Below are 19,942 nucleotides of genomic sequence, written 5' to 3'. Positions count from 1 at the left end.
ATTCAAATTAAAAAATTTAACTTGTTTCATTTTTCCAAAATTATCATATAATCAAAATTTTCTATATATTATAGGCAAATTCTTTAATATGATAACCGCCAACGGACGTTTAATTTATATTGTTATTTCTTTATAATAGCTGGTCATTGTAGGGGGAGAGAGCTGCTTCAGAAACGATCTACTAGAGAAAGTATATGTGTCTGCTCCTGTTCTCGCCAGTCGGTGTCGCCGTCCCCCAAATTGCCAGCGTATTCTACAAATAGAGGTTAAAAAAATTAAATCTGCCATAGTATTAATATCGGGGCGTGCTTACCTCGCATTATATTCCTAATTGTCTTCATAGAGGCGCCCCGCAAGTTAAGAATTTGTAGGACGCGTTGCTTGACCGTTTCCGTGGTGGCACTGACCTCCAGCAGGATGTAGTCGATGCGCTGCAGCGTAAACAGACCACCTGTTAAACGCTTTATGTAATTGTTTTCGGCCTCTTCATCTTCGTCAATGCTGGCATCCTAATGAATAATAATCTATTAATATTCTTTATACGTTACGTTTTTATAATCAACCAATTTATAGATGCTTTTAAAATTATTGTAGAGTGCGCTTGGTGGATTTTATAAATGGGTGAAATATAGATGGAAAACATATACATTAACTCCCTGTGTATTTTAAGTTGTTTCCAAACATTGGTTTCTTCTTATTATTAGTATTTTTACTACTGAATAATAATAATAATAAGCATTCCTAAATAACAAAGTGATATTATGGTCGGAACGACAAAGACCTTCAGCCTAATTGACATATTACAAAATTCCATTTGGCTTAGACCGAAAGTAACTTATGGATTTAAAGCTTACCTTGGGTTGCTGGTCGATTTCTCTGTCGATGGCCTCCACCTTAGCCAAATACTTGAGATGTAGCTCCAGCAGGCGATCAACCTTCTCGTGATCGTTCTCAGTAAATTTGGCCAGCATACGCTGACGCTGTGTGCCCTTGCAGTTGCGCAGCATAGAGGCAATCACAGAGCACACATGCTCCTCGTGCTCGTCCACGGAGAGAAGGCGTTGCTTATTTCGCTTGGGCGTTTTCATGAATAACGGAAAAATGGTGCGTAGACCAAGAATCTCAACAAACTTGTTGCAATTCTCTCGTCCATCCTGGCCGGCCATGGCATGATCGAGCACCTTTAGGGAACCATTACGCGACATTTTCTTTTCGCGTAGCATCAGATTCATGAGCTGCAGACCCTCACCGTTGAGGAATCTATCGCGGTTCTCGCGTGCCATTAGCGCCGAGCACATACAATTGAACAGATTCGACATATACTCCTGCTCCTCGTTGCTGGCCGGATCGTGACGCTTGTATACGGCTAGCTGCTGCAGTAATACGTCCACACCGTCCAGTGTGCCTAGCAGCAGACGATTATCGTTTTCTGTCTGTATCAGTATGGACAATATCTCGCTGCAGTATAATTTGTTTGGGTCAAAGGGTGATTTGCCCTTGAGCCGCTTAAGTAACCAAGCCAGTAGACCCTGTGTGGCTGCCTCGCGCACAAACTCGCTATCTATTTCGGTCAAGTTCTCAACAATAGCGAGCGTATTGTGCACGCCATCGGCTTCTTCCTTGACCTGCTCGTTAAGGCGGTCTAGATTCTGGACCAGTAAGGCACAGATTTGCTCCTTACGCAAGGCCTCGATTAACGCCTCTGCTCCCTCGCTGCTTTCACCCAGAATATCTACATCCGTGACCTCTTGTAACAGATCGACGACCGCAACAGCAATGTCTGTGTTTTGATGTGCCAACAGCTCGAGCAGACTATGCAGACCATGCAGCTCGACGAGCAGCGGATAAAGATCTGGCACTGTGGCGACTGCTTTTAGCTCCTGTATTACCGTGTGCAGATCAAGTTCCGAGTCCATGAATTTTTCCGGATTATCGGAGAACTTTATGCGCATTTCTTGATTTTTCAGGTTTCGCTTCTCGAACACGAGTATGAGCTTTTTAAGGCCTTGCTCGTCTAGCGCATCGCCCTCGGCCTCTTCGCTTTCCACATATTTCAGTATGTTGAGACGTTCCTCCTCCGTTAACTCTGGATCAAATTCAAATGAGCTGCTCGCGGCTGAACCTGATCCAGATGTGCCGTCATGTGGCTTCTTGTAGTTGGCTGTTTCCTTTGCCTCCGCAATGCGACGCATTCGCTTAGCCTTTTCATCGCCGCCGCCGCCGCCCCGTTTTCCAATATCGCTGGTCGCCGGCTCTGGCAGCGCGAAATCATCGTCGTCTTCATGTGGTCGCTTCGGCGTCTGCTCGGGCTGTTGTTATATAACAATGCATAATAGAACTGTTAATTGGCTGCGTATCCCTGCATTGTACATACTTGCTTTAAATGCCAACAGTTCGCCAATATCCATATTCAACCAGCAAATTCAATAAACATCAACGCCAGTTGTACAATTGACATCGATTCTATGAAGTATCGATACCAAACATATTCCGTAAATATGACAACTATCGTTGGCTAGCGATCTATCGATAGGTATCACAAGCTTAAAGGCTACGATACCCGCGCATTTTTTCATACAAAAAAATATTCCCATGTCCATACAACTTTGGTTAAGCTAGCTTTTATTGGAATTCAGAAGAATAATTGTTAACCTGTAACAACTTTTGTTCTACCAAAATTTTATAAATGATTTATTCTTCTTAAAAAACAGCGTTTTGAAATTGACTTTAAATTTATTACTGATGTACTGTGCACAACTTTTAAATTAAATAAGAGGCTTGTCAAAGTAAGCAAATCCAATTGGTAAGGAGTCATCCAGAGGTTTAGTTGATTGCATCAGTTCAGGAACAATCATAATTTAATCCAAATCACATATTCATATCCGCTGTCCCGAAATAAGTGAATTAGAAGACCATAAAAAGCATTTGAATTTTCACGTCGTTTGGAATGTTATATTATAATTTAAAGAATCATAAATTAATACAAAATTAATAATTAATCTAACTGATGAGAAAGAGCGCAGAGATTGGAAAAATGGTTACAAAAATACGTAAGACATTCAGGATAGTCGGAAGTTTAAAAGACACTCAAAGAGTAACTAGCAAAAGGTATATGAGCAGCACCGAATCGAACACATCTGTTCGCACAGAAGCACATACATTCACATACATACACATAAACATATATATGCATATATGTAGTAGCTACATAAAATATCATTTTTGGTTTATTTGGAGTCGCTGCTCGAGGCTCTAACTCCACACGTAATTCCAGATGCTACTTCCGTCTGAGCTTGAGCGATTTAAATGCGCAGATTGGGATTTGTGTAGCGCACATACTTCAGCAGAGCATCGTTCTCCTCGCAGACGAAGGACTTCTTGTGGTGGCAGGCCACGTCGTGCCAGTTGACACCATCATTGTAGAACTGGTTCAGCAGGGCCAAACAGTTTTCGGGTGCGCCGTTTTGTTTGAATTCACGGTTATCGGGCTGGGGCAGGCCAATGCCGCCGGTGGGTGACCAATCGCCCTGGGAACGCTCTGTGGTTGGTGCCAACTTCTGCAGAGTAGCGGTCCAGAACCAACCGTTGATGTTCGTGGGCTGCAGATCGGGACGTTCACAGCCCTTGAAATCGCACAAGCGACCGCTGGTCCAGATATATTTCACCTGCAAGAACAAAAATAAAATGCTTTAAGTACGTGCGCACAAATGAAAGTAGAAAAGTGTAAACTATAACTACAAATTGAGAAAGTATGCGGAAGGAGTTAAAACTCGAACTTATTTTGAACAAAGAAGAATAGATTTAAGAGGGATAAGAAATAAGAAAATCTGCTACAAAGCAAGGCTAAACGGGCTTTAGGTTTAAAGCTCATGATCTAAACTTGACTAGTTCAAGTTCATTGCTCTTGCCCATGCTCGAATTCAAATTTTCCGTTAGTTTGTTTTATTGTACGCACGAAAATGCGTTGGCACCAATTGTTGCTGGTAGAAATTTAAGCTTCGACATTTGCTGCTTTGCCAGCTTGAGGCATGTGCCTGCACGCCCTGTAACAAAGCTAGTCAGACAGCCAGCTAGCGGCTATAATGGTGCCATTGAAAGCGAACCCATTCCAAGTCGCGCCCTTTGTGGCCGCACCCGTTGGCGGCGGTTTTCGTTGAGCGGCTGTCAACATTACAAGAGAGCCATGGACAGCGACAACAACCGCAATGTTCATCAGTCACTTTCACCCGAATGGCCATAAAACTGTTTATTTTTTATAGTATATACATACATATGGCATTAACGTGCACACACAATATACACTTACACACATACACCTGTCGTCATTGAGTGCTTGATGCTGCCCTTTGAACAACTCCATTGAGCGGAAAGTTACAAATTAATGGACATGGAATTGTTTTCTATTGTTGCTGCGGGCCTCGCCAGCATTGTATTTGTTTTCGGTTCAATCAATCAATGCATTGCGGAAGCTAACAGATGCACTTGCTTTATTTGAGTTTGTGACGGGAAATGTTTGGCTCTTTAATCTGATACGATGTAAAGTAAAAGTGGAGCGCGCATTATAAGCCTTAAAATCGATTAGCTTAAGAGGCTTATCAGCGCATTCGTGAATTGATTTATAAGAAATACCCTAATATGAAAACCAACAGTCTTTGTAATTGTATGCGTTGCACAGAGTTAAACACGATCCAAAGAAGTTTCTCAAACAAATAAAAGTGAAATTCATTATCTTAATATTATCATTAAATACTCGTTATTGTGTTTAACTTCGATTTACAATTGCAAATTTAATTATGGTTTAGCCACAGCCAGCTGTTAATAGCAGCAAGTTTGTTGCCTAAGTCTTTCGTTTTGGCATTGGCAATGATTCGTCTGGAAACCGCAACACTTCCTCTTTTCTATGGCTGTGCACTATTGTGGGCTGTTAACTATACATATGCATATTGATTTTTTGTTATTGTTAAATTATATTTCCTTGGCTGTTTCTTCACACTCACTTTCGTTTTCATTACTATTTCAATTTTTTTCTCACGTAAGTCAGAGACGCTGCCGGCCGGTCGCTGGTCAGCAGCAGCCACTGGAGTTACAGACAGCTATTTAACTTGACACTAGTCTGTCTTTGTGTTGCATAAGACACAAATCGTGTGCGCAGTGTAATAATAACAACAACAACAACATCAGCAGCAACAAAATTGCCTAGCAAAAGAAAAAGATAAATCGCTGTGATACGACAACAACTGAGAAAGTTTTCATGTAACTTTACATTGAACTTGGTTGTCCATTATATATTTATGTGTAATCGCATTTAATTGGAACTCCGTCAACTTTGGCACACTTTCAGCCAGATTTGCATGTGACTGCGCACACTTTGAAAGCGCGTGAATTGTCAAAACAGACGTGACACAATATCAAACGAAAGACTTAGATATTAAATTTAAACTCGTAAAGCATCATAAATTATTTCCAATTTCTTCAAGTTTTGTTGGGCGCAAATTATAAATTTAAAACTTGTAGTATTATTTATATTTCAGATTATTATTATTGTTTTTTTTTTTTGGCAGAAAGGTGTCAAAAGCTTTATTTATATTCAGTTGAGGTTGTTTATATACATATGTATATTTGACTCTCAGTTTTAATCAATCGCTTGTAAGCTAAAATTTTATTGGCAGCACCAATGACATGCATATGTAAATGTTTTTCTTCTTTTTTTTTTAAAGTCTGTTAAGCTTAGAAGCTTAAAATAGCTTAAGTGTTTTGTTTTTAAGGATAAGACCAACAAAGCTGTCATATTTATATGAGTTAATAAAACTTACATTTTCGCCTACAACTCGTTGCTTGATCCATTCGTTCTCCAGACTGGTCTCCAGCGAAACCGAGTCCATGCAGCGTCTGCGACAATAATTTCTGGCAGTCAGCCAATCCTCCTCCACGCCCTTCAATTGTGGGTCACGCCACGAGAAGAAGTAGCTAGAGGGTTGGACAAGTTTAAGTGTGATTTAGTATTAATTCACTGCAAGGAGCTATAAGTGGACATTTTTCAGATTCGAGCTTTGTGATTAACTCACCCTTTGCCATCGGGTGTCTTCTCGTGAATTATGCGCTGGGCGCATAGCTGCGGATTTGGTGGCTCCAGACGTCCATTTTGGAACTGTGCCGAGCCCAGGCTCAATAGGCCGAACAAACAAACACTGGCAACAATGAACGCTTTCATTTTCAGACTCTCTTTTATTGAACTCTTGCACTGACACCCACGCACTTTCGTTTTCTCAAAAATTTTCTCGAGCTTGTTCGCGACGAGGAGACCAACAACCGACCGAACGAGTATATGAAACTGCAATGACACAAATATTTTGGTAACACCCGGTCTTATATATGAGCGGGTCGATCATTGTGTCTGCGCTTTCGGCTGCGGGTTCGGCTTCGACATCGGCTGTTGGTTTTTTGTGCTCTACTCGTCGCTGCGATCGTAGTGTTAGGCTTAAGCCCAACTTTGTGCTGGGTTTTTCATATGAAAATGAATTTTTGGAGCTGTTGCGCTGCCGATGCTGAATTTTAAGTGGCCGGTTACTTGTCGATTGCATATTGACAAACATTTTAGGCCTCTCCAGGGATCGTAAGTACTCGTGTGTCTAGCACTCGCTGGTGCCATAATAGATGCGTCTGCGTCCATCATTTTGCACCACTTAGCAGTGCGAATACGCGCCTTGGCCATTTTTTTTATTATTATTTACTCGACTCCACTGCCAGCCATCTACATAATTAGCTATACAAACACGACACGACACGAACACGTCTCGAAAATCATCAGGCGCATGGCAATTTCGCTTGTATCTGTTTTGGTCTCCTTAACTTTACATAATTTAATGCATTTTTACTTTTGCCGCTCTACATTTGTATTTGTTTTCAAAATATCTTTACTCTTTGGTGGATCTGGTATGTCTTTCTGTGCTCGGTTCGTGTACTTTTGTCTTGGGCTTGGCCATTGGCCGTTGCATAACCTAAATTGTTGACCAAATTTATTTTGCTGAAAGTCACAGGTGACACATTTTTTTCCAGTCTTGAGGTTCGCCAGAGCCCGGGCCTTGCCATTTTCCAATTAGGAAGTCAGCTGCTAAGTAGTCGGTTTATTTATGGATATCTATTAAGGGCGGGTTGAAGACGTGCTTGAGAAAGTGAGTTTACCTACACTCATTGAATTCAGGGTATATTGTAGCTAATGTAATGAATATTTATATTGACACGCATCGTATATTTTGAGCTGAAATCTATTTATTTTTTATTGGATTTATTTATTCGATTTGTAACAAGAGTTACAAATATTAGTTTTATTATTAATCTAATTTTGATACCCTGAACCCATTAAACATGGGTATAACGGTATATTGTATTTGTGCGAAAACCAAATGTATGTAACAGGCAGAAGGAAGCATCTCCGACCCCATAAAGTATATATATTCTTGATCAGCATAAATAGCCGAGTCGATCTAACCATGTCCGTCTGTCTGTCCGTCTGTCCGTCCGTCCGTCCGTCCGTCCGTCCGTCCGTATGTATGAACGCAAGGATCTCAGAACCTATAAGAGCTAGAGACTTGAAATTTAGATGTAGGTCTTCCTAGTGCCCCCGCAGATCGAGTTTGTTTCCGATAAACGATAACTTACTCCGTTTCCAAGCCATCGATAAAAATCAATATCGATATCCTGTTTTTTGGGCAATTTTGGTAAATAATAAGAGCTAGAGTCACCAAACTTGACAATTAGCTTCTAAAATAGAATATATATATATATGCATTTGATGTTGGAAGAAGAGGGTTCAGGGTATTCCCTAGTCGGGAGCTCCCGACTTAAACCTCTTACTTGTTTATCGTTTTCTTTTCCTCAATTATCCAATTATTCTACTATAGGAATTAACCTCCCTTATTCATGTTATGATAATTAATTTATGATATTTAAGATAATGAGAACAGTATAGAAAGACAATTAAGAAATCTGTTGAAAGAGAGGGAAAAGTGAAAAATGTATGGCAAATTTGGAAAATTAGTTTGGCACTTAAACTATAACTAAAGAAGCTTTTTAAGTCTTGACATCATATGTACTAACAAGCAAAACAAACCTCGAAATCTATAAAATCGAATAGATACAGTGGAAAGGCAAATATCCAAACCGATATTAAGATCGGAGACACACAGACAGGCAAAGAGAAAAATGTTTGCCATTTGGTATGAAAAAAAACAACGAGGAAAGGCACAAAACTAAAGAAATAAATTGAAATTAGAATACGCAATTCTAAGCTAATTTTTTGTTTTTAACATTTGACTGATTTTGAGTCATTTATTGAACGGAAATACAATTGTTATCATATTTGGCACCCTCATCAATTAGCTTCTCAACTTTCAATCTATGAGCTTTTGAGCACTGACTGATGACAATAAGCACACCTCCCAACCGATTTGACTTAACGGCAAACAAGTGTTTTAGCCATTACATAATGGCCATAAACAACCAGAAGATTTACATATTTATGTGTGCACGTGGTATTGCATAAGCATAAAAAAAATTAAGTAAATCTGACGCAGGCAACTGCATTTTTTTTCGCTCAGCTCAAGTCCCCGGCTCATCAGTGGCCCCAAGTCGCGTCTCCATCTCCATCAGCAAATCAAGGTCAGCGTGACGACAAAGAAAAAACAACGACAGCAACGAGTACATCAACGGCGAAATTTCACCAGCCGAAAGCAAATTAAAGACCCAGACCCAGGCCGAGGCGCGACAGAGTGTTGTACCTTTTGGACTTATTCATGTATTTCAGTAAAACAAAACAAAAAAAAGTACGCTACATTTTTTCTCTTTAACGTTTTTCTGGTACCTATTTTGGACATTTTTACATGTTCAGTGCACACGTGCGGTGAAGCATGCAGGCGCCCATTGGCCCCTATTTGCCTTGTATACATGGTAATCCCATATATCAACATTGCAGATCTGGACAGCCCAGTCAGAGTTATTTTGAGCTGGGCAGGTGCTCGTTACAAATATCTCGGAATCGTCGCTAAATGCCGCGCTGTGGATGCCACGCCCATGTTTAAACATGTTCAGAGTATTCAAAATGTAACTACGCAGCATCGCCCAACGGACAATCCCAAAAATTTCGAGTATTTATTTGACATCTTATTGATTATTAGTTTCACATTACATTTGTTGGAGAAATTAATAAATGAAATGAAAACCATTCAAAATATTTATATAAAATAATTACTGAATTTGTAAAAATGATTAGTTCTAACTGTAAAAATTAATAATTGCTTAATGATAAGTCTTTATTGAATATTGTTTTTTTTTTATTGCTTTTTATTTGTATATATTACAAATTATTATTATATTATTAAATTAAAATTTGTATTAAAAATGGACATTAGAAATTTGCTATTTTAGTTAAACAAAGTTATTTTTATTATATTTAACCTGAGTAGACATTAATATTTGTGTATGCTAATTTTTTTAAGTTTTTTTATTATAATTTCAAATAAGTTTACGGTTGTATATTATTTGTAGTTTACATAGAGAATAGGTTTTTTTTTAGTCTACGCTCGTAAAGTTTCGGCTCATAAATATGATGTACGTTTGCATGTATGTTCATATTGAGAAAGGCAAAAATATTGCAATAATAAAATTGTACGTGCAATGGTCTACCCTAAATCTTAGGCAATGCCTGTCATTGTCAGCACGTCGTCTTTTCCCAACAAACTGACCGAATTTTTGGTCAAATATTTTTAATACATTATAATCCCAACAGTATTTGTACTTTGTTAGTGTGCTGGGCACTATGCATACATTTTTAAAACAAATCGTAGTACATTATGCGCTTAACACCATCGTGACATTACTGTGCATTATCATGAAGTACACCTAAAGTGACTGCCCTAGGTACATCACATTAACCTATATCATGACAGTTATGAGGGTATTTAAATTTCATGGCGCTCTTTTCTATAATTTTCTCAAATTTTTAGTGGTTTTTATTGCCATTGTGTTGATCAACAGGAAGTTCAAGTTTGCTTACAGTCAACTTTACTATATGATCTTCATTTAATTGCTTAGGTGGGCCAGTAAAGTGGTTACTAGATTTAGAAAAAATAAAAAAATAAAAATAAAAATTAAGTGACACGTTTACTATTACAGCTTTAAAATTTGTTGAATATGCAGTTCCTAAGTGGGCGTTCATCCAAGTCTCTGTCTGAAATTTTATAAAATGTATGACATTTTCAGGATCTTAATCGATCTTAATCGATATTTATCGATTATATGGAAATGGGAGAAGTAGAATAGAAAAAATGATAAGCTCGTAATGCGCCAAATCTCTAGATTTTGTATAGCTCCCAGCAGGCCTTGTATCCAAATCTCTCCGTACTTCATGCCAAATGGGGGATAAGGAACTGGCACCGAGTGTCACCAAGTGTCTATATTTCAGTGCAGATTTTGAGGCTGAAGCTCATCTTGTTTGCTTATTAAAACATTACCTCATATTTATGCAATGTGTCCCGATACAGTCGGCGGCAGCGCTGACGGGCACTTGGGCTGGCCAATTTACCAATGAGTTGGGTAAATGTAAATATGTACTTATTAAAGGAGAAAGTGATGCCGTTGCGTTGTTTTATATTTTATTTTTTTTTTGTGCACAGTTTGCATATTGCATATTGTTTTATTTTTATTATAAGTGCGAACGCTGCCAGATCTGCTAGATATTTGCACAAAATGTGAATATGGCAGGTGCAACCGACCTATTTTCATAGGTGTGAATAGATTGTGTCAATGTTTAACGAAATGGGCGCAGGCGCTCAACATTTCTCATAACAGGTGAAATTATTATGTAAAAATATGAACCCGCATTTGGATTTCCCCCAAATAAGTTTGTCTGTTTGGCCAACTCGTGGCCCCCTCAATGTCACATATTTGACTGGCCGGAATGGGACATAGAAACAACAACGCCAATTACTTATTATTTATGTCAGCGGCATATGCCTATAAAGAAATAATAATTAAAGTTTGCTTTATGTTCACGCCGTGATTGCACTTCAAATGAGTACTTATGCTTGATTCGGAACTTATAATGTTTATTCTTGGCTCTTCTATAAACCTCATTGAGCATATGCTAATTTTTATTTTGGGAACTCACACAATGTAGGTTGGAGCATGACCTTAGGCTCTACTTTGTGAATTGGCAAGAGCAAGAATTTTAGATTACAAATTTTGTCGAATGCAACTTTTAATAGATTTAGAGGAATGAATAACGTTTTATTTTATTACATATTTAGTATGAATGCCAGTGTTCGTTATAATATCAACAAATCTAAAAAAGAAATAATATACTATAGAATAAGTCTTAAAATGTAATACCATTTTCTTCACTAATCATAGATTTTTCTTGAAATGTGTTATTTTATTTTAGATTCGTTATGTGTCAGACCCAAATGTTAGTTAACGTTTTATCCGCAAACACATTTGGTTTTGGAGGCCAAGGCTGACTTTATATGTGCGTGGCATCGACACTAGTGAACTTTTTGGCACCTGACCAGGGTTCGTCAGCGGGCGGTGTTACTGTACACACATGCACACATACATGCATATGTGGTTGTGGTATGCATGGTAATGGATTTGGAAAATGTTTTTATTTAATTCCAAATGCCAATTAAACAATAAGCATTTGATATCAGGGACTGTGCAAGTGGCTCTCTTGCGAAATACTTTCATATTCATGTTTTTGTGGCATTATGTTGAGTGTAACCGAATTGTATTATTGCAAGGTGTCACCTCAGTGCGGACGTGAACGTATAGCAGTCCAAAATCGAACTATATTTGCATTTCAAATAGGTACTCAATGGCCTTGCGGCGGCACAATGCGCCTTGATTCACGTGATATTTTATGCGCTGGACATATTTATGCGACTCTGTATGCTGCACCGCATGCAAGTGCCTTTTAATTGCACTTTCCAGAAAATTAACATTAATAAACAACATATTGTGCGCTATACAGGAGCACTAAAGGTTACATTTAACCAACTTACTCAAATTATTATGCCGATAAACTTTATTTTTAACTTAAATAACATGAAACTGAAATTTCAGTTTGAACTTCAGTAAATATGAAACATTTGGCAAAGCTGATTGCTATGACACTTCCCCTCTTCGCAATAAATTTACCACAGACTGACAAATTGTAATCAACCGACCTCCACAAAATATTGTGGGGCAACACTGTTACTCATTTTAATCGTGCTTTCAACTCGCTTGGTTATTTGGACGATTTATTTATTTCAATTAAATTAAATTTTTCACGGCGAAATTTATTATTACTCGCAAAAACAAGCTGTGCTGTCAATTAATTGTCTAACATAAATGCTACAAAATGAAAATTGTACAAAAAAGTGTACGTATCATTCGAGCACAATCGCAGTAAGCTAGTCAAAAGTGAAAACTTGAGAGCACACGTTCTGTTAATATTGCGTATTTCGCTGAAATCGACCTGAGAAACAGCATCGGTGTAAATTGTGTTGACCATATTCCAAGTGCAAACAAAAAGAGAACATAATGGGGCGCCGCTGCTGCGTTGCTGATTGCCCCTCTACGTCGCGTCTCGTGGAACACCATGGCGTCACTTACCACTCGTTTCCGATGGACGCTGTAATACGTGCCATTTGGATCAAAAACTCGCGCATAAGTTTGGACCGCCAGATTACGAAGAGTGTGCTTGTGTGCTCACGTCACTTTCGACGCCTCGACTTTAATACAATACGCAATGGCAAGTACTTGCTGAAGCCGCGCGTCTTTCCCACCGTTTTTCCATGGGGCAAAATGGAGCCCGCCGAGATTGAGGCCGATCATCGTGCGCTGCAACAGGCGACTATGGATGGCGCGGGGGCTAGCGGTGCTGCAAACAGTTCCAATAACGAAGACGTCATTAAGGCAACTGTTGATCAAATTGTTGCTCAAATATTGGCTGAAACGGCTGAGCGTAATGCAGCAGCAGCCGCTGCAGCAGATGCAGCCGCCAAAGCCGAAGCTGAGGCTGAAGGAGGCCAGAAAGAGGCAGCTAAGGAAGCATCCGTTCCGAGCTCAATCGCCACACCCGCTGCTGAGAGCACAGCAGATAATGCCGCACCCGAAGTAACAGCCCGTTCAACAGACTCGGCCAATGAAACGGTGCAGCCTGCTTGCAGCAGCACCTCTTCACCATTGTCTGCCACGCCACCTAAATATGGTTCGCCCACAAACATGACAATTGGAGCCCGCCTAGAGGCGCTGAGCGTCGATGGCGCCTGGCTACCAGCACGCATTGTTGAAGTCAACGAATCGGAGCAGACACTCTTAATCCGCTTCGAACGCAACAGCAAGCTTAAGGTGTCGCCGTCGACAAGCGGCAGCTACCAGGAATGGATCGCTTTCAAATCGGAGCGCTTGCGGCAGCGCATTAGTTCACGCGTACTACCCATTTTCGAGCTAGAGGAGAAGTGCATGGCACGGTGGTCTGGACCACGAAAATTTCCTGGCACCATCAAGAAACTGCTGGGAAACGACACGTACGAGGTGCTGTTCGACGATGGCTACACAAAGAACGTGCGTGCCGTGCATATGAACAAATTGCCCCGCCAGCTGTCAGCAGCTACCACAGAGCCAGACACAGAAACGTCCATAACAGATTCCACCGCTCCAACTGGGGTGACACTCAAAAGGCCAAGTACAGGCGCTGCAGTAACCAGCAACAAAAAGAGCAAGTTGACACCTCAACGCAAGGACTGGCCACTGCTGGATATGTCCAACTTGGATTTGGGTATGTTCACAAAGCTAACCTGACACAGTATGTATTTACATTTAGCGGCATGTGCCTTCAAATCATGACTTTCATTGGCTAAAGATTAAATATATTGTTTGATCATACGTGCCACTAGCTTAAGATTTAGTATATTGCTTAATATTTCAGTAAGTAGGCAAATAAATCTCTTCAGACAAAAAGATAGTTGGAATTGTTGGAAGTCTCCGAACAGAATAGTCTGTGATACTTATTATCATTACAGAGGACCCAAAGCCAAAGTTAGTTGGACAACATTTAAGAGGTATTTCTTAAATATCTCGAAACCATTAAATGGGCTCATTAAATGCAGCTGCCACTCGAGCAATCGGTTGCAGATCTAATATTTGTGTAAAACTATTTAATAAAAAATCATCCAAAATCACGAATACGTAACCAGTTTAAAATATAGCACCCAAACGAAAGATCGGCCAAGTTTCCTTACAACGCCGTAAAAAAAATTAATACGTTAACAGCTTGTTCTTGATTTAAAATGTTGTCTGCATATACAATAAAATATTTGTGTACAATTATATTTATTTTTTCAGATCTACTTTGGTAAAATGTAGAATTTTTCTATAAAAGGCGATTTTATATAAAATGTTGGGCAAATGGAGCTGAGAAATATCTGTTTACATATTTGACTATGTGGTCACGAAAACTTTGTTTAAAATTTGTGTAAACTTTGTGCATAGAGCCAGCTGCGTTTGTGGTGTTGCATTTCGGTTGACAGTGGGCCCTGAAACTTGACAATAGTTTCTTTTTTTGTTTTGGCAACACTGGCAATAAGCGACAAAATAAATGGAATTCTCCTGCTCTAGTAATTGTCGCCAAAAGTATTCGTAGAAATATTTAACTTGCTTTTTTTGTACATTTGCAGCTGCTCTGGGACTGCCCGATATACCTCACGATGGAGAATGGACTTGCCACTGGGTGAATGATCAGCCAATTGGCACCGAAGGTTTTCTGATTGTGGGAGAGCACCAGAAGCCAACTGTAATTGTGCACGACTGGCGACTGCCGCCCGGCTGGATAAAGCACATGTATCAGCGCTCCAATGTGCTAGGCAAGTGGGATGTCATTCTGGTGTCGCCCAGTGGCAAGCGTTTTCGCTCCAAATCCGATCTAAAGGTGTTTTTGGAGTCACAGGGCCTCGTCTACAATCCGGATGTATATGACTTTAGTATACATCGCCGACGCGCTAAGGATATCAATGCATATGTCTATACGCACGACTACAGTCCACAGCAGCCGGCCAAGCCGAAGCAACTTGATGTGTCTCTGGACACCACAGCAGCAGCGCAGGATCAAAACAATAGCAAGTTATCATCAACCGCCACATCCACATCAACTCCCATATCAGCGGTGGCTACACGCCGCGGCGCTGGCGAGGATAGTCAATATATGGAAACACCGGTGGCCTCATTGGTGCCACCTGCCGAATTGATGTCACCATCGCCGCATGCCCAAGCCAGTGAGACGGTGGCGCCCACAGCTGAAGCGGCCGAAGCCAGCTCTGCGCTGGGCGTGGATGAGCAAGGAGCCGTGCTGGTGGAAGATGGTTACGGTCAGTAGTCTGTACAAAACAAAACGTTTACTAGATAACTAAGCTATTTTTTCCTTATATTGCAGCGTTCATTGGCGGATTGAAGGTACAGATAACTGACAATTTGTTCGTATGTCCGCGTGAAGGATGCGGCAAAACCTATCGCAAGGAGGACTTTCTGCAAATACACATACGACATTACCATAAGGAATTCGCACAGTGAGTTAAGGAAAGATACATAAATGTTTGTTCGTTTATTATTGTATTTTACAGGCACGTCAGCCACTGTCCAAAGATGCAGGAGCTGGCCGTTAAGCGTACGCATCCCTCATCAATTGACCAAAACGAGCAGACGCCAAAGAACCAAATACCCAACCAGCAATTCTTTGCCAAGCTGCATCAACAGGATTTACAGCAATCCCGCTCCTTCCGACGCCAACCAGCTGGCACCGAAACATCTCCCACGAATCGTGATACATCACCAACTGTTTCGCCCAGCAATCGATTGCTATCGCCCAAAACAGACACGCCAACGACACCAAAAAATGTGAATCCGGTAGCAGTAGGTGTCACGCCAGAAACTGCGGCAACTCCGGCCAGTGAGCCATCGCCAGTTGAAGTTGCGCCAACTCCAACTCCGCAGGAGCCCACTAAAGCCAGTACACCAGTTGTTCCGACTACAATCAATCGCTCAGCCAAACGTGCACGTCCTTCTTCTAGTAAGCGGTCCTCTGGATCCCGTAAGAGCAGCCGGCAACGGACTCAGCGCCGCTATGCAAATGTGTCGCACGGGAAAATGCCTGCGGCAAGCAAAACGCACAATTCGCCAACCTCTGGCGTAGATATTGAAGATACACGACTGCCTTTCAACACGCCCACTTCAGAGGTTCGTAACGATGCTAAAAAGCGGCGCGTAGCTGTTTCAGGAACGCCGGCTAGTTCGCCAGCTCATATAGATCCGGTGTCAACACCGTCCTCCAACGATCAGGTGGATATAAATGCAGCACTGGCACCACCGCCGCCGCCAATGGCCAGCCAGACGCCACAGTACATTAAGGAGAACGGCGAGCTGATACGTATTGTACGTATGAGGCAGGAAGAGATTATTAATTGCATTTGCGAATATGGGGAAGAGGATGGTCTGATGATACAGTGTGAGCTGTGCCTGTGCTGGCAACACGGCGCCTGCAATGGTATTGTCAAGGAGTCGGACGTACCGGATAAATATGTTTGCTATATTTGCCGCAATCCGCAGCGAGTGCGCGATTCAATGCGTTTTAAGCACGATCAGGACTGGCTCTTCGAGGGTAAATTGCCAGTGGCTGGCTATCATACGCCCAATCCGCAGGCACCTAAGAAGTTCGAGCTCTTAAAGCGATCTCACACACTTACTGGTAATTTACTAGATGCTAAACGTTCCATGCATTCTTTGTTGGTCAAGATCAATATTGCTCGCAATCGCTGCCACCCCAAACTATATCTGTGGGCCAAGAAATGGGACGAAGATCAGGCTGACAGCTCGACTACACCTGTCAAGCGCCCAAAAACCGAACAGACAGATTGGCCGCATGTGCCGCAACCGGAAGCTGCAATTGATCCTGAAGAGTGCCAATACCGTTTAATAGAGCACGTGAAGGTGCAGCAATCACTGTTGATGAATCGTCTCAACGATATTGAAGCCGAAATTGATGGTATGCATTATTTTTATATAAGTAGTACCAATAACTTTGAATTAAATTGAATTATTTAAATAATCTGCAGAACTCGAAAAAGAAGACAATTTGCCCGATCTGAAAGATGCAAATATGTCAACGACCAAAGAATCAATTGCTACCTTCATTAAAGAGATGGAAATATTAAAACGTCTTGCTAAACTCAACAAAGTAGCCAATATGAAGCAAACTCTAAAGGATCAAGAATCGGCGTCCGATATTACACACGTGTAAAAGGAGATGATCATTTAGTTATAAGTATAACTTACCATAATAGTTTTCGTTGAAAAGTCATAAGAATATCAATACATTTTTGAACAATAAAACCTTCTAAGGTATTCTCGCTTTAGAATATCAATTATTGCAGTCATTCATATATACATACACCTACAATATGCCAAGAAACTCTTTTGACAAAGCGAAATATTCATATTTTCCAGGGTAACATGAAAATTAAACTACATTATTTTAAAATTTTTTTTTTACGTATTTTATAGCGAAAAAAGTTTTTACATATTTTATATGGAAAATATGTAAATATAATGTCAACATAATTTCTTAAAAGAATGTATATGATAAATATACAGAAATCTTAAAGCTAGTTAAATATGAAAAAGGCTTTAACGGCTTATAATACTATGCCGTTATTTTTAGAATTTTTCAAATTAATTTAAAGCTGTACAGTCGTTTTGATGCGATTTGCCCTCCATAATTTTATGAGCTTATGGTCTGCCTCCAATTTCGAAGAAAAATTTGAAGCTATTAATGGGAGTTTTACGAAAATAAATTTTATCGGGTATCCGCTGCATTGCTAAGGTAACGGATGTTTGGAAAATCAAAATGTTTAATCGAGATTGCTATCGATATTAAACGAACACTAAAAATATCGATTTGCAGCTCTGCAGTTATTCCTACTTTGCAGCGCACGTGTTGTCAGCATTGCGTTTTATTTTTACAAGTTATTTTCATAATTTGTAAAGATGCGCATTGATACGTGCTATTTTTGCTCTAGCAAGATATATCCCGGGCACGGAGTACATTTTGTACGCAACGATTGTAAGGTAAGTACCAATTCTTCCATTTGAATCCGAAACGTTCCCATTTGTATGCGTAAACATATCATGGTACTAATGTACATACTGTTTGCCTTTGCTATTCGTAGATCTTCAAATTCTGTCGTGGAAAATGTCACAAGGCATTTAAAAAGAAGAAGAACCCACGCAAGGTAGCATGGACAAAGGCATATCGCAAGGCTCATGGCAAGGAGCTGACCATTGATCCCAGCTTCGAGTTCGAGAAACGTCGCAATGTGCCCGTCAAATATAATCGCGATACTTGGCAGAAGGCCATTGGAGCTATCAAAAAGGTTACAGAGATTAAGCAGCGTCGCGAGAATCACTTTGTTATGGAGCGTCTACGCAAGGGCCGCGAGGTCGAGATCCAAATGGACGTGAAGGACGTGCAACGCAACATGTCACTTATACGTTCACCGGCCGCAGGCTTGAAGGAGCGCCGTGCCAAGGAAGAAGCCGAAGAGGCAGCACTTATGGATGAAGACCTGCCAGAGGAGAAGATTACGTATGTCGACGCACGGGAACTAGAAAAGAAGCTGGAAGAGGGTCTTGGCGAGGGAGACTTGGAGATGCTAGAATCTTAAGAATTCTATCTTAATTAAGGTTTAGTTTTAAGTGACTGCGGAGAATAAATGTTAAAAATCCCGTGGTGCATATCTGTTGACATACATTTATTACAAAAGTTAGCTAAACCTTCTATTTATCCACACATTCCTCGGAATGCTTCGGCTGGGGTGACTCCAACTCAATGGTAACCGGACCATCATTCTCTATATGCACTTGCATGTAAGCGCCAAACTTGCCATCTGACATTGGAAAATGCAACAATTAAAATAACAAACCGGCGGATATTTGGAGGAAGATTACCTTGGATTTTGATCGCATCGTAAGATTGTCGTAACCGATCCAAAAAATGATTATAAAGCTGGTTAGCATCTTCACCCTTCATCGCAGCTGAGAAGTCTGGCTTGTTGCCCTTCAATCTATGGTACAGTGTGAATTGGGATACGCATAGAATATCCAGCTGCAAATCCTTGACAGATTTTTGCCAGCGTTTTCCATCGTCCTCGAACAGCCGTAACGCGAGAATCTTACGCACGCTAAAGTCTCAGTCAAAAATTGACATATTGTCTCCTAATGAGATATTTACCTACAGGTATTCTACATCCGTTGTCGTATCGCTACACTTAATGCCAACCAGCACACAGAGTCCAGGTCCAATAGACGACACTAGTTCATCTAGTACTGTAAGAGGATCACAGTAGACATATAACAGACAACATTAAAGGAATTTTGCAGCATACCCGTGACCTTAGCGGCCCTGACACGTTGGATTACAGCCCGCATTAAGTTTGAAGTTTTTCTAAAGTGCAATACTGCAACTTGAATTTATCTCCCATAAGCAGGTGCACTCAGCTGTCTCAGTTATCGATGTACACACAAACATTATGCTTATCGATTAGCTCTGAGGTATCGGCTTTCGCAGCTATCGATATACATACAAAAAGATGCATTTCAATAAGTTCAACGTGTTGGTGGCTTACTTTTTTGGTTTGAATAACAATGTTTTTTATTTAATAAACAATAAAAATCACATACTATTACAATAAGATGGTAAATACAATAAATTGACAATATTTATATATGATTATAATTTGGTACTTTGTATGAAGGTCTTTGAGCAACGAGTAAGAAATACTTGACCAACGCATTGGCTTTTGGAAAGTTTTAAAATCAATCGTTCTACAACTAGATTATTTAAATAAAGCTAGCAATA

General features: G+C 40.4%; 5 protein-coding genes across 6 annotated transcripts; 2 read left to right on the top strand and 3 right to left on the bottom strand.

Annotated features, from left to right (window-relative positions):
• Positions 1–122: 122 nt before the first annotated feature.
• Positions 123–2,453, bottom strand: LOC115770593 (beta-catenin-like protein 1). The gene is made up of 4 exons (XM_030715928.1): positions 2,379–2,453; positions 855–2,309; positions 314–509; positions 123–253 (listed from the first exon to the last, which is right to left on the bottom strand). Exons 1-4 carry the CDS (start codon positions 2,406–2,408, stop codon positions 168–170), a joined length of 1,767 nt encoding a protein of 588 aa, XP_030571788.1. The 5' UTR covers positions 2,409–2,453; the 3' UTR covers positions 123–167.
• Positions 2,454–3,022: 569 nt separating this feature from the next.
• Positions 3,023–6,308, bottom strand: LOC115770738. The gene is made up of 3 exons (XM_030716140.1): positions 6,066–6,308; positions 5,814–5,967; positions 3,023–3,665 (listed from the first exon to the last, which is right to left on the bottom strand). Exons 1-3 carry the CDS (start codon positions 6,209–6,211, stop codon positions 3,303–3,305), a joined length of 663 nt encoding a protein of 220 aa, XP_030572000.1. The 5' UTR covers positions 6,212–6,308; the 3' UTR covers positions 3,023–3,302.
• Positions 6,309–12,329: 6,021 nt separating this feature from the next.
• On the top strand, positions 12,330–17,427 carry LOC115770743. Of its 2 annotated transcripts, none has more exons than XM_030716145.1 (5): positions 12,330–13,816; positions 14,715–15,401; positions 15,467–15,599; positions 15,654–17,071; positions 17,142–17,427. In XM_030716145.1, the coding sequence occupies exons 1-5, from the start codon at positions 12,577–12,579 to the stop codon at positions 17,324–17,326; spliced, it is 3,663 nt and encodes a 1,220-aa protein (XP_030572005.1). In that variant the 5' UTR covers positions 12,330–12,576; the 3' UTR covers positions 17,327–17,427. The 2 variants fall into 2 exon arrangements, with proteins under 2 accessions (XP_030572005.1, XP_030572006.1); XM_030716146.1 differs by lacking the exon at positions 12,330–13,816 and adding an exon at positions 14,488–14,654 and having other exon boundaries at positions 17,142–17,425.
• Positions 17,428–18,007: 580 nt separating this feature from the next.
• On the top strand, positions 18,008–18,819 carry LOC115770648 (probable ribosome biogenesis protein RLP24). Its single transcript, XM_030716010.1, has 2 exons — positions 18,008–18,153; positions 18,255–18,819. The coding sequence occupies exons 1-2, from the start codon at positions 18,073–18,075 to the stop codon at positions 18,747–18,749; spliced, it is 576 nt and encodes a 191-aa protein (XP_030571870.1). The 5' UTR covers positions 18,008–18,072; the 3' UTR covers positions 18,750–18,819.
• A 2-nt stretch (positions 18,820–18,821) lies between these two features.
• LOC115770649 (D-aminoacyl-tRNA deacylase) lies at positions 18,822–19,583 on the bottom strand. Its single transcript, XM_030716012.1, has 4 exons — positions 19,470–19,583; positions 19,320–19,410; positions 19,033–19,265; positions 18,822–18,971 (listed from the first exon to the last, which is right to left on the bottom strand). Exons 1-4 carry the CDS (start codon positions 19,510–19,512, stop codon positions 18,862–18,864), a joined length of 477 nt encoding a protein of 158 aa, XP_030571872.1. The 5' UTR covers positions 19,513–19,583; the 3' UTR covers positions 18,822–18,861.
• Positions 19,584–19,942: the final 359 nt, after the last annotated feature.

This window comes from Drosophila novamexicana, unplaced genomic scaffold (assembly GCF_003285875.2).
Source record: "Drosophila novamexicana strain 15010-1031.04,08,12 unplaced genomic scaffold, DnovRS2.1 tig00004560-arrow-pilon, whole genome shotgun sequence".
Classification (NCBI taxonomy): domain Eukaryota; kingdom Metazoa; phylum Arthropoda; class Insecta; order Diptera; family Drosophilidae; genus Drosophila; species Drosophila novamexicana.
This window is presented reverse-complemented; position numbering and strand designations above follow the sequence as displayed.